Here is a 15,189-nt window from a genome sequence, read left to right as displayed (position 1 = left end):
ATAATTTGATCAATCTTAGTTGAAGACCACTAGATGATGTCACATACAAAATATCAAAGCCCTAGGCCCTGTGGTTTTGGACAAGAGGTTATTCAAAGTTTTTCCCTATATAAGTCTATATAAACCATGTGACCCCCAGGGCGGGGCCATATTTGACCCCAGAGAAATAATTTGAATCATCTTGGTAGAGGACCACTAGATGATGCTTCATACCAAATATCAAAGCCCTAGGCTCTGTGGTTTTGGACAAGAAGGTTTTCAAAGTTTTTCCCTATATAAATCTATATAAATTATAGAAATAAACAAAGGGCCATAACTCACTCATAAATTGTTGAACCAGTCTGATTTTCAGGGGGACACAACTAGGGTACCAATACATAATTCTGACAAAGTTTGGTCAAAATCCCCCAAGTAGTTTCTGAGGAGATGCGATAACGAGAAATTGTTAACGGACGGACGGACGGACGGACGGACGGACGGACGGAATGACGGACGGACGGACCACGGACGCAGAGTGATTTTAATAGCCCACCATCTGATGATGGTGGGCTAATAAAATGTCTATTATGACGTCAGTCAATTAAAGGGAACAGAAAGGGGCTGTTTGATTGAATTTAAACCTGCTACTAGACTCTCTATTGAATTTAAACCTGCTACTAGACTCGCAATTCATAACTTTAACATGACATCACTGTACATAAGGGGTTCTAACTGACCAATCAGAGAGCTGCATTTTCGAGTACCTGCCAGCTTCCACTTGGGTAAAACGAAGTATATTTACAATGAACATATAGTGACTTTAGAATAATTATCACACAATTTTAGAAATCAAATTAAGATATTTCACTCAAAATGGGAGGTGCACAAGTTCATATCATGATAAAGACTCATGCAAGGTTTAATCAATTCATATGTAATATTTTTTGAGTAAGGCGCGTCACAAGGTGAAAATGTGCATTTTTGACTATTTCAGGGGCCATAACTCTGGATATAGGGGGCTGACCCAGATGAAAAACAGAAGGTGTGCAAGTTCATATCATGATAAAGACTCATGCAAGGTTTAATAAATTTATATTAAATACTTTTTGAGCTAGGTGCATCACAAGGTGAAAATGAGCATTTTTGACTATTTCAGGGGCAATAACTCTGAAAATAGGGGGCAGACCCAGATGAAAAATAGGAGGTGCGCAATTTCATATCATGATTAAGACTCATTCAAAGTTTCATGAATCTACATCAAATACTTCTTGAGCTAGGCGTGTCACAAGGTGAAAATGTGCATTTTTGACTATTTCAGGGGCCGTAACTCTAAAAATAGAAGGTGCGCAAGTTCATATCATGATAAAGACCTATGCAAGGTTTCATCAATTTATATCAAATACTTTTTGAGCTAGGCGCGTCACAAACTTTGGACGGATGCACGGACACACACACAGACAAGACCAAATCTATATGCCCCCAGCACTCATGGGGGGCGGGGGGCACAAATATGGAATTTGAAATTCCACTGCAATTTTCAGGTATTATTAAACCTGTTATAACATGATCTTGTGGAAACTCAGAAAGCAATCTTGAGCATTAACTAAATAGACAACTTTGATGGAGTCTATTCGGGAGAGGTAATGAAAGGTGAATCACACCTCATGCCACCTAGCTATGACTTAAAATCTGAACCCCGTAATGTAGAATATGATTTCTTATAGTAATTTTTGCACAAATTTAAAGATTTATCCACGAAATATTTCATTTTGCAATATGACTAATGGTATTAATGGTAACGTAAATGTTTTAAGTTTCCTTGAACATAACAGTACAAAACAGCTGAGCAGAGTTACAAAGTAACACACAAATAAGGTGATTTATTATTTATTTCAGCCTAGTCTTTTTACAAAAGCAATATTTTTAACACTGAGCAGTTATACTAAAAGCAAGGTATTACAACACACTTGGAAATTACGGAGCCTTAGTTTGTTTGTTGAAGTAGCACCAGTATCATGACAATACTGTGGAACATTCTCTTCCAAATTGTTCAATTTTGTCACATGCAAAGATAGGATAGAATTTACTACAAAGACTTGAACAGAAAATACATCTTAAACATAACAAACTGGAAATGACATTCACTTTGCTGAAGTGTGGAAATGGACATTCTTGACAATCTTTCTATTCTGAATAACACATGGCCTTTTCTCAAAATCCATTCCAAACTTCTTATGATCTTATCTTTTTGTTGTCATGCCAAACACCCTATAGAGTTATCTTCAAAGAGGACATCCCTTTTTTCCATAAAATATTTTCTTGCAACAATTCACTGGTTATTTACTCTCTATCTTTAATGTATATGAAAAGACACAGAATATGTAAATTCACAGGTGTTAAGAAAGGAGAGGTTGTCCGTGAACTAAGCCCATATGTTGTTTTAGAGCCCATCTATCTATAAAGCCCCGTTCACATAGCGGGCATTTAAAAGGTTTCTCTCCAGTATGAGACCTCAGGTGCCTCTCAACATGACTTGGACGTGTGAACATCCGAGAACATATCGGACAACCGAACTTTTTCACTGCGTCCTTGGCAATTCTCTTCTGTTCCTCAGATATTTGTGCTGGAAATCTTTGTGTAACTGAAAGGTAAATAAAACTGGTCAGAGTTTGGTTTCTTCCTAGAAAACACCATTTATAATCGTATCAGACCATGAAGATGCAGAATATGACTCTAGTAAAGTATTTAGAGAAACAAAGAGTCAGAACTGTTATATTGCATCACTGAGGTTTAGATGAATGTATCTATATTTATTAGTAAGGACTGTATGGATTAATAAGAAGCAATCATTTCTGGTGTCAGTGAAGACACAAGTTTTATACACAGCCAAGCACTTGAAATGAACAAAGTTTAAAAACATACTTAGGAAGAAAAAGAAGCAACATAATTATCTCACTTCCATGTTTAAAACCCTTGTCTTATGCCAGCTTTAGCCACCATATCTATATGGGGTATATAATATTACATCTGTGTGAAAGCAGAGGATAAAATACGGTATGTGGAATTTGGAACAGAATATTAGAAAATGGTCGACTTATATAATTTTTTGGTGGTTGTGAGGAGGTCCACATTTTTATGACCATGAAGTAGCCAAATATTGGTGAAAAATAGTGAAAAACGCAGCCAGTTGTCCCACTAGTCAAACAAGTCTGAAACACTATAATAATAATAAAGACTTTATTTATAGAGGCAACACAGTTAGGTCTAGCCCAATCTTCCCTGTGAGTCTGAAAGTATTAAAGGCATTTATTTCACTCCAGGTAACGTCACCTTTTACAGGGACTTACAGTTAAATTTATAATAACATAAGACAATATTGCATTTCCCTTTAATAATTATGTCCTTTTTTAAAGTAACTATAACTGAAAAAACTGATGGAATGATCACAAATGAAAAACTGGACTTAACTAAATATATTCACAGTGTCTAACTGACCGAAAAGTTTCTACCAAACTGATTAGAGTCAATGTATTAGAAGTAATTTGTTCCTGTTTTTCTATTTGTTCCTGTTTTTCTATATATATGAAGCACAGAAGAACATATCAAACTGTCTGTGTAGTAGTTTATATTCAGTAACGAAGTTTCTTTTCCATACAATATTTTCTATATGTAACATTCTATCGGTCAGCTTGATACACATGGCCACATAGCCGTATAAACTGTCCTCTACTAGCATATCTGCACTGCAAGTCAAATGAAACAATTTTCTGGTTTTAACTGGTCCAAGACCTATTCCTCAGGGTTCTTAGAACTGTGACTTGATCCTTTATCTTGCATTAAGCTCAGGTGGATTTTTGCCAGAACTGGACCACACAATGAAAGCAAGTGCTTAGTTTTGATCCATTCTGGCAGAAACCATGACAACCAATTACATCAAAGAGCATCAAGCTACTGTAATAACAATCATTTATTATATACCCTCATCTATTTATTTTCTTTTTTTAGACGGATATAACTATGAACTCCTCTGAAATAAAGAACTATTTATTTCACAGCTTATGTGAAAATTCATGGAAGGAGTCAGATTTCCTATTAATGCAATGCAGAATATGATTCCATCAGTTCTGAATCATTTTCACAAAATATTTACAGGTAGGCTTAAACGCAATTCAAATCAATGTTCCAGAATATCCTAAACTTATTTTCCCTTTTTTCTTGAATATTTTCAATCAACCATTTGTCTTGGTATTCGTATTTCCTTCAGTTAATTTCTTCATGACATCTTGTCGTCCAGTGTGATATAATACCAAATGTTGTTTTAAATGCCATCTGTCGAGAAACCCTCGTTCACATACGATACACTTAAATGGTTTCTCCCCTGTGTGAGACCTCATGTGGCGGGTTACATGACTTGGACATTCAAATCTTCGTGAACATATGGGGCATTGGTGGTTCTTAGCTCTAACTTTGCCTTTTACTGATTTCGTGCGCCTCTCTTCTGCTTCAAGTGATACAAACGATGCATCTGAAATAAAAGTATGAAACTCAGTCATACAAAAATTTATTTTGTTGTTCATTTAATGTGGGAGGTAGTCACAAAGACATTTATGTTAGCTTTACATTGGAAGCTTATTCAGATATTTAGGTACATGAAGTCCATCATCAGAGAGATCAGACAAGACTGCTAGCCTTCCTCAGAGAAAAGAAAATAGGCCTGGTATATGGGTACTTGCTTAAAACAAAAGCTACATATAAAATATTCCACACAGAAGTTTATTTTTAGTATTCCGAGTCTATAATAATGGATAAAATACAACACAATGTAAAGATACAATAACTACACAAATTACAACAATTCTCCTAAAACCACTAAAATGTGACAAAAAGTATATATTCTTTGATCAACGACCTGCAGATCTAAACCTGAACTAACTGTATACACTGACATGTATCCATGGTAACAGCAACTAACTATATACACTGACATGTATCCATGGTAACAGCAACTAACTGTATACACTGACCTATATCCATGGTAACTGTATACACTAACATATATTGTTAAATACGTTATCGTGAAAGGTGACATATAGGCCCTTTGGTCCTGGTGTTTAAAATTTGTAATATTTTATATGTTTATATTGATGCCATACACATGTCACTCTAATAAAAGATTATCTCATCTGATCTTATATCCATGGTAACTGTATACACTGACATGATTTCCACGGTAACAGAATCATCATGTTGGAAATAGAGACAACTTTCACAAAACAGAGTTACTGTGAGTATGAGGGAAACAAGTGTATCAATTCAAAGAACTAAATCCAAGCATCAGACCTTAATAGGACTTATCAGTAACTTACATCCTGTTGAACTGAAACACCATCAAATTTTAATGGTTATTGCATAAAAAAAATCCATATAACAACCATTAATGTTAAAATCCAAACTATCACAACATGAAATCTTTTAACACTTTAACTGCTTATAAACCATGTTCCCAAATCTGCTAGAAAATTATGCTCCCCACCCCACCACACACATCAAATTTTCCATTTTTTTCATCCATTTCATTTTGAAAATGTGCAAATGCTGGAGCACTACCATTTAATCCTTTTCATCCTTTTTGTCTTTATAAGATTTAACCATCTGAACAGTCATATTTATATTTGCATCTATCAGTTTTCTCTGAAATGTTTTTGAAAAGTATATGAAACATCATGCTTCGCTATTCTGAGTCAAGCTCACAATGTTAATCTTTCATTTTTTCATCAATTCTATTTTTAAAGTGTGTAACCATATGAACCCTCATGTTACACTTTTCCGAGAAACCACGTCCACAATGTTTACACTGATATGGTTTCTCTCCTGTATGAGTTCGCATATGTCGTCCCAAGTGTGAAGGGCGATTAAACACCTTCCCACAGAGTGAACAAACATGACTTTGACTTTGACGTGAAGATTTCACTGAAGTTGGAGTCTGTATCTCAAACTTTGGCGTCAGTTCTGGTGTTGGTTGCTCTGAGCCAGGTGGATAATCTTCAGGTAGATAATCTCCAGGTGAATAATCTCCAGGTGGGTAATCTCCAGGTGGATAATCTGCAATGTAAAATATAACATTTTATCTATTTATACTGCATTTAAGATCACTATCTCTAAAAGTGTATTTCTGTGTAAACAGAATATTAATTTTCTTACAACATCTAAAATACTTTTTTTGATCATGTCTCCAAATGAATATCAAACTCTCAAATATTCTAAAATATAGCAAATGATGACAAATATTGAAAATGACAAAGCAATATCAAGTTGATACATTTGTACTTCAAAGCACAACAAAACATCCTTCTACATAAATCAAATTTTATGGTGTGACTAAAGCTGTTGAAGAGTTTCAACAGATTTTACCTATGACAAGAGTCTGTTTATACATAAACTGAATCTAAAACATGTGGAAGCACTTTAGTTCTTCTTTCTATTGCAACAACTAATAGATAAAGGGAATACTTTCTACAGTTCAAAGAAAACTGACACAAATTTGGCTGCATGCACCTTTTATTTCTAAACTGTCATATATATTTTTGTGGTGAAGTTTATAGGTCATTATCTGCGATTTATTAATATTAAGGTCTATATACCATGTAACGAAACTACTCGTGTTATGCTTACAAATTCTACTAAATTGCCCACATAAAACAACTTATATCAATTCTGGGTTATTAAAGCCTAATTTGTAGACCAGTCTCAATATGCCAGTTTCTGACCGGAAATTTACTTTTCCGGAAAAATAATGAATGGCAATTCCCAGCTTTGCGATGGTCTCCAAACTCGGAAGATTTTCAAATCTAGAAATCAGTTATATGTTTAATACATATATTTGTTTTCATAACACACCTGCATTGGCTCGGAATGAAATTAATGCACACCAAAAACATTTCAAATGGAAAAACAATTTAGATCATAATTATGGCAATTTTCCAGATTTTCATGGCTGGCGAAATGTTGCAAGTGCTTTCCATAACCTTACAGGCACAGGCAGCACGTTTACTCATATGAAAGAATTCAACATGCACTGAAGGGTGGTGTGAGGTAAGCAATTCAAAGTCAGTGATCTTAACCAGAAAGGTCCCATTCATCCAAATATTCTATGCTTTATTTTTCTGAATTAAATATAGCTAAAATCCAACATTCATTTCAACAATCATTTATTCATGAAAGATTTTCAGCACATCAATTTCTTCACCTATAAATATTCAACATTATTCACTTAGATGAATATTCAACAAAGTGCAACTTTCACTAACCACTTGCCCACCCACATAGTTTTTATAGATTTCAAAATTCTATCACAATTGCTCCAGAATGATCCTCAACAATACTGCACATCCCACTGTATGATCATCCCCATTCAAAAATCAATTTTATTTTTAATGTGCACAAGCATGTGGGATTTTAAATGCTGTTTCAGTCGAAAAGCTTTATCACACACGGGGCACTTGAATGGCTTAGTCCCATCGTGAGTCCACATGTGGCGCTTTAGATGTGATGGTCTTGTAAATGAATGTCCACACACAGGGCATGTATTTGAAACTTCTTGTAGAAAGTCTGAAATGATAATAACAGAATTTTTATTGGAGACAGTTAGATTACTGATTGTAGTCTTACAATTTATTGTACACATACATAATTATATCCTGATTATTTAAGATAATTGTGTAACTAATCTGTCCTACAAATATTCCTAGAGCTTCTATAGGTGGTGCAGATTTCTGATAGTGTTCCTAAAAGTCTACTATGCACTTAATTTAACAGCTGATATCGATTGTCCTCATGTTCTGATTGTGATCCAATAGGTTTCTTGTGCACTTAACTTTTACAGCTGTTTTCTGATTCTGTAGGATTACTGTGCACGGAATTTTACATTAAGGGTTTACAGTCTCATCTTGTACATTGTGCACTGGTGACATGAGAGACTGTAATCTAGTTGTTAGCTGATCCCCAAAACGGTGTTTTTATTAGGCTTGTAATCTCTTGCTTGTTTTCAGTTGAAGGTGTGAAGTTTGGTTTCTTAACCCTTACCCTGCTAAATTTCTATAATGAACTTGTCCATCTTTCAATTTGGACAGTACCATTAACTGTTAAAAGGGGTGCTTTCCAAAAAGATACTGACTGACTGGCGAACAGTGCAGGTCATGATCAGACTGCATGGATGTGCAGGCTGATCATGATCTACACTGGTCGCAAGGCAGAATCAGTCATGTCCAGCATGACAAGGGTTAACTGTTACATTGTGAATAAATGTTTTGGATTAGTACGGTATTAACAGTGTTAAAACAGAAGAATCTGATTTCTCTTCCTGGTTTTTTGACCATCCTAGCCAATAAGGTTAACTGAGCCCCTTGTCTTCTCAGGTTTTTTCCAAGAATCCTGTGTTAGACTCTTATTTAACAGCCATATTCACTGACCAATCTCTGACTGAGTTCCTGTAGGTTTATTGTACATTTTATCTGATTGTGTTCTTAGAAATTTCCTGCGCATTTAATTGTACATCTGATTTCTGTGTTGCTATAAGTTTACTACGCATTTAATCCCATTTCTGTCTGTGTTTCAAGGATATTTTAGTATGTGGTTTACAGAGGATTTCTGATTGTGTTAAAAAATTCTTATGACGTGCCTGATGTCATATTTTTGTGTACACTCAATGGTTGTATTTTCTCCTTTTTTTTATTTAAAGACCAAACTGTAATATGCAACTTTTATATATTTAATAAACAGACAACACAACAGCATCCAACACACATTAACAACCACAATATTTACACCTGCATAACAGTGTAAAAATCCATCCAAATTTACATTTACCTTAAGACAACATAATTACCTATGGTTCAAATCCAAGTTGAAGCAAATTATGTTGACACTTCTTAGGCAAAAATATTTTCTCTCTCATCAATGGCAAATGTGGGTGCTACTGGAGTGAACAGTGGAACAAAAGTATGTTTTTGCAAGAAATCCTGTTGAATTACCAAAAATATTGTGCAGATGGAAGTAAACCATATCAAGGTTTTGAAATAAATGAGGAAATCAACATTTTCATTGCTTTTATACCAATATACAACGCTTCTGTTTAATCACTTTATTTCATTTTTAACAGTCATATAAACATTCTAATCCAAATTTGGTACAAATGAAAACATTGGAATATTTCACCCCAACTGCACCAAAGTAGCTTTTATATGCTACGTATCTGTTTGAACCGTTTTCATGGGCTACATGGGCTTTGTCCAGTTAGATAATAATCCATTTTTAATTATTAAAGTCAATGCATTTTACAAGTTCAGTTGTTGCCATTGCTCGTCTAATTGCCGATTAAATTACAAATGAACTTATTTTCCTGTCAAAATGTTTACAGATACAAAAGGTAGTATTTTATAATATCCTAAATTCCTTTAAGACATAATTATTTCTTTCTCATGTGAGTAAAGTAGCTCAAATAATCTTTTGACTATTGTTTTTTTTATTCATTTTATTCTTCTAAAGTAGTCCTGGAAATATTCCTTTGCTCAAATGAGTCAATGTGTGGTCTTTCAAATGGTGTTTCATTCTAAAACCCTTGTGGCAAATATTGCAAATGAAAGGTTTCTCTCCCGTGTGAATTCTCATGTGTCTCCGCAAGTAGTAATCGTTCTTGTTTTCCTTTCCACAGAAAGGGCAGGTAAATCTTTTCTCTGTATTGACACCAGTTCCTGAAAATACCAGTAAACACTTGATATTGGATATTATGAATATTTGAAAAACTTGTTTTGATATATCCAGTGAACCTAACACTTTCCAAAGGACACATTCGTAACAATTAAAGCAGAGTTATTCTTCCCCTATGTTGCAAACTGCAAAGACACAGCAGTGTTGCTGTATTATAAAAGATACATGTTATACTGTGTAATAATCTAACAACAGTATTGTAATACAGATGGCAGAATTCAACACAAATCTACCAACAGTGAGTGCAAACATGCAAAAATGTACAGGCTTTCATTTCAACATGCAAACCAATTTTCTGGAAATATACAGGACAGCTTTACTTTAGGTATGAACTTCAATAAAGCACTTTTCAATAAATTTTATAACATTACGAGTGGAACAAAATCAATTATCTAGTAAACAGAAACATACAGTGCATTCGCGATGCTACGAATCGCAATTTAACGAAATACTTGTATACTACGAAAAGGTGTTGTGGTCCCGGCTGCCTTCTTCTTATTTCTATGTTACAAAGTCGCGGTTTTACGAAAATCCAATTTAACGAAAAATGCGCTCCTACGAATGTATTGTTATGCCCTTAAAACCTGTTTTCAACTTGTTTTAGTTGCAATTTTACGAATACCTGTATTGTCTAAGTTTTCACACCTTCCATAATGGCATGAAAACACTTTAGAGTGGAAAGTGTCCCTATCATTTAGCTGGGTGTAAACAGTTATTAAAGTGTGAAAACGTAGTAATTAAATTCGAAACACATACGCTGTACACTATGACACAAGTTAGTGGTTAGTGGTCTGTCTGTCTGGTTAATTCTTTCTCCTATAACTATCAGATCGGATGGCATACCAGTCACACTTGCTTCGATATCTATACGTCTCAATCACTGAATAAAGAAAATAAAAAAATACTTAAGTCCTGATCGTCTGTATATTGTCGTTTTATTATTCTGAACTATTCAGTAAAGGGTAGCTGAGGGTATCGGAATATGCAATTGCGATTTTTGTTCTCGTGAAACAATGTACCCTGTATATGTTTTATGTACAGTGAATAAAAAGTGAAGAAAAACAAATGTTTAATTTTCTAAATACCAGATTCGAATAAGATTTGTAGTAAACCCAGATGTACATATAAAATTGGTATACATGTACTCCGATACGAAAATCACATGTTTAAATACTTCCGGTTATGACGTTTATATATGAGATAATAAGGTGCTGTATAACGAAATTTCCTATGCTACGCTCCAACGAAAATGCGATATTACGAAAAAAACGGCCGGTCCCTTGGCTTTTCGTAGGATCGCGATTGTACTGTATTTGTCAGCAGTTTTGAGTTAAAAATTACAAAACAATTTCTTAACTTTTTGAAAGGTGTTAAATTTTGTAACAATCAGACATTAACTTTTATTTATATCGGCATCAAGTATGCAGTAATAAGTAACTCCCGTCATTGCGCAATATCACCACATTTACTTTTACACCATCATAAAACAAACTAAAAACATTTTCTGTCCGATTTATTTCACTGTAACATTCACAATGTCTGGTGCCTTTATAACCATTGTTTTCCATATCTGTCCAAGGTTATTAGTCTTTTTCATATATCATTCTGAAACTATTTTTATTTCACTGAATTCCAACAAGTTTCTTTTAATATTAAATTCAAGATCTTTTCAGGGCTTTTTCTTTCGAATTTTATGGAAAAATTAACATCAGATACATTCAAGCATTCAAACCACTATTTAGGCTTTTTTTTTTTTTTTTATAACAGCTCATATCCATACAAATCAACTTCTTCTCCAAGACACAGTACCAATAATGAACATAAAAAGTAATTAATATTAAAGTATCAGAAGTTGCAACTAGGTTGTCCACAGTCATATATCTACTATTTTTCTTAAGTCTCAGACTGCAAGACCCTCTAATTCTCTGGAAATTCTCACTACATGTCCAAGGTATCCTTCAGATGAACCATAAAATGGCTTTTCAAGTGGTGTTTTAAAGTGAACGATTTCCCGCACACGTCACATTTGAACGATTTTTCTCCAGTATGTATGAGCATGTGACGTCGCAGATGACTTCCGTTGCGGAAACTCTTCCCACAGACGCTGCATGGGTAGTCTCCAGACGTACTTTCCTTCATCGGGGAGTGCACTGAAATGGTTGGAGGGAAAATGTCAGTACATAAAATTACTATTAATACATGCATGTCATAGTTGTGACCCCGAGTTCCATCTCAACTTCTATGCTAAAAAGACAGTTTTATACAAAAACATTTTCATGCAGAAACAGGTAAGAACATGTAAGCCATGCAGTCTATTTTGATAGCACATTTCACAGACCATTGTTCCAATTATTCCTATTGTAACAGATGTTTCAACACCTTCCCAGATTGCCAACCTAAAGGGTTCTTAATTTTTAATCAACTGTGTTGCGCCGTTAATGGATACTCAATACTTGTACAAACGAATATCAACCTTTTTAAATTTGTGACGACTTTCCCTTTTTTCACAAAAAATGGGAAAGAAATTTCACTCCCCTAAAACCAGTATTTTTATTTTAGAACACATCAAGACGTAACTAACATAATGTAGTAATGAAATCACTAAAGGTAGCTTAATATAAACAATACCGTGGTACATTACTTTAAACTTGTTTTCATTGTTTTCTATTTTTTTTTAATTCTGATCCACCTTTGTATTCTCTGTTTCTTTGGGTTTTAATGTCAAACCAACAATTTTCAGATCATAAATGTCTACTTCTATATTATGTCAATTAACTGGTGCTTCAATCTAAAACATCTCACTTTTGCACAGCGTTCCTCTGTACTAACAATCAAAATGGGCTACTGTCTTTTTCCTTTATTGGCCTACTGGCCTATTTGTGTCTCTGTGTGTGAGTGAGTGTTTGGGCGAAGGACACATATCTCATTCGGGGCATTAACAAAATAGAAAAATACATTTTTTTGGTAACTGTTTTATTAAGAAAGTGCTAATGCTCATATTCTCAGGACATATTTAGTACCCGGCTGATGATTTTTTTTTCTTGAGAACTTTCAGATTTTCAACAAAATTTAATGCAAAGATGATAAAATTGTAAAAAGGCAAGTTTGTAATGATAATATAAAGCAGTAGTAAAATATTTAAGAGACCACTGTAACATGCAAATAAAAACTAAAAATTTTGTCATTTGTTCTTCTTTTACCCCTCTCAGAATATATTACCATTAGCAAGGTAATTAATGTGCCCAGCCTGTTTATTGAGCACAATCAAACTCATCATCCTTTTAGTGGACAAGAACATGGGAAATAAAGTGATCATTTTTTTTTCTTCAGAGCATTTTCAATATCCACAACAAATAATCAAAGTCCACAATCCTTTCATACAAACCACCTTCCTTTATTAGGATAAGACCATTGTTAGTGAGGTGGTGTTTCAATAGTCCATCAAAATTTGACAGGGTGCTTTGGTTTGTGCGGTTAGCTTTCATCTGTTCATACTAGTCACAATTCTGTGTGCGAGATGTTATCTCAACCAATTCCTAACATCAGAAAAAAACAATCCTTTTCGATTTCTTACTACAGCAACAACCTAAAAACACCAAGTCTTGCACCGAAATCAGCCTAGACAATCCTTTATTAATTCACAGTCCTTCATGTGGATTAGACTGTGGTTAGTAAGGTGGTGTTTCAATCGGAAATATTTCCCACATTCCTCACACCTGAACGACTTCTCTCCCGTATGAATTTTTAAATGGCGCCTCATGTCACTGCCTTGAGAAAAATGCTTCCCGCAATATGGACATGTCCTTTCAGCAATTTTAAGCAGCTGCCGTTTGCCTACAAATAGAACAAAAACCTCTTTTACAAATTTATTGATCAAATTTAAGTTTTGGGAAAAGAGATCATTTATGTTTTGGCACAAAAATATCAAGTCTCATATCTATTGCCCTAATCAATTTTAATTTATTTATTTAATGTTAAAAGGGTCGCTTACCAAAATGATACTAACTGAACTGCAAACAGTGCAGATCATGATCAGACTGCACAGATGTGCAGGCTGATCATGATCTACACTATTTGCAAAGGCAGACTCTGCCGTGTCCAGCTTGGTAAGTATTAATTCATAACAAAAATACATTATATTCATATTTTATTTGCCACACTGTCTTACTTTGACATTTATATCATCATTCTGAAGACATGAAAACATTTAAAAAAAGAATAGAACTTCTGCCCATGTTTTGTCCCAACATAATAACGACTTCAACCAACATATAAAATACGTAATATAAACCGACTCGAAAGTGCACCTGCCTCACTCAAACAATTCAAATGGTCCTTGCTGCTTTACAACTGTATTTTCTATATTTTATTCACTTAAAATCCAAATGCCCTATTTTGTGAATAGAATTCTGAATTTGTAGTAGGCTATACTATTGGATATCATATAATGCCTCTAATCGTTCTGTTTGCTGCAGCTCTGTCCCAGAAAATTACCAATAATAAAACCATACAAACAATCATGTTCATATAATCTGTGTGTATAATTTACCTTTGTCAGTTTCACAGTTATAGCAAAAATACTAACATTTTTCACTTTATTTGATGCATATTTCATGCTATGGCATTTAATTTTCATATTTCAGAAAATCCAAATCATATGGCTTTCCAAGTTACTTTCAAACAATATTCTAACACACTATCGTGACAGTTTAAAATCACAAAATCGACACTAAGTCTTGCATGTAAAACTGAATCAGTTCCTAAATTATAATACATGCAACATTGTATCATCTCAAATAACTGGATCCTGAACTCCATGTTTGCTGCGTAAATGGTTTTTAAGATGATGTTTTAACAGAAACTGCTGTCCACAGACACTGCATCCAAAATCTCGTTGCTGCAAATGACTCTTCATGTGTCGTCGTAAATGGTAATTATGTGGAAAGGTTTTGTTACAAATTGTACATATTTCACCTTGAATTTTCGCACCTGATGCCAAGTGTACCAATATACTTTCCTGTTCATTTTCTTTGTTCGTGAAAACCTCATACTGTATTGGCATCTCTGAAATAGCAACAAAGTCATTCTTTAATTTCTGATTTAACTGTGCAAGATGTAACCTCAACTAATCAGTCAACTGTCTTCAACAACCACCTCTTGCAATGATTATATGGAAGATTTGTTATAACTGACCTACAAGAAGCAACTATGAGTCCCTGCTTATAAAATTTGTACGTTTTATTTGGTATTTTGAAAATCAGAATACAATCTTACACCAAGATCGTGGCAAGTGCCGGTATATTGTTTGTGTATTTTAGGCACACCTTCTCCACTTTACGTAAGATCAGTTTGAAGTGGGAAAGAATGTCTAACAATAATGTCATTTTATATGAAAGGTATCGCTCATACAATTGCCATGGACTGTCAAACACGAAAGTACAAAAA

At 34.3% G+C, this 15,189-nt stretch overlaps 1 protein-coding gene across 29 annotated transcripts in view; it reads right to left on the bottom strand.

The window, feature by feature from the left end:
* LOC123539652 (zinc finger protein with KRAB and SCAN domains 5-like) overlaps nt 1-15,189 on the bottom strand; it is a 118,763-nt gene that overhangs the window by 55,457 nt on the left and 48,117 nt on the right. Inside the window, exon 5 of one of the 29 annotated variants that reach the window (XM_045324346.2) lies at nt 1,668-2,620. The exons of 20 other annotated variants lie outside the window; for them this stretch is intronic. In XM_045324346.2, coding sequence (XP_045180281.1) covers nt 2,376-2,620 — 245 coding nt within the window. In that variant the 3' untranslated portion in view covers nt 1,668-2,375. Of the gene's footprint in view, nt 1-1,667; nt 2,621-3,414; nt 4,505-4,754; nt 6,082-7,170; nt 7,588-9,103; nt 9,729-11,513; nt 11,895-12,756; nt 13,579-13,990; nt 14,809-15,189 lie in introns of those variants that run through there. 8 more of the 29 variants (XM_045324332.2, XM_045324338.2, XM_053527370.1 and 5 more) reach the window with 8 other exon arrangements.

Source organism: Mercenaria mercenaria, chromosome 16 (genome assembly GCF_021730395.1).
Source record: "Mercenaria mercenaria strain notata chromosome 16, MADL_Memer_1, whole genome shotgun sequence".
Taxonomy (NCBI): domain Eukaryota; kingdom Metazoa; phylum Mollusca; class Bivalvia; order Venerida; family Veneridae; genus Mercenaria; species Mercenaria mercenaria.
The sequence above is the reverse complement of the archived record's forward strand: the minus strand, read 5'-3'. Positions and strand labels throughout refer to the sequence as shown.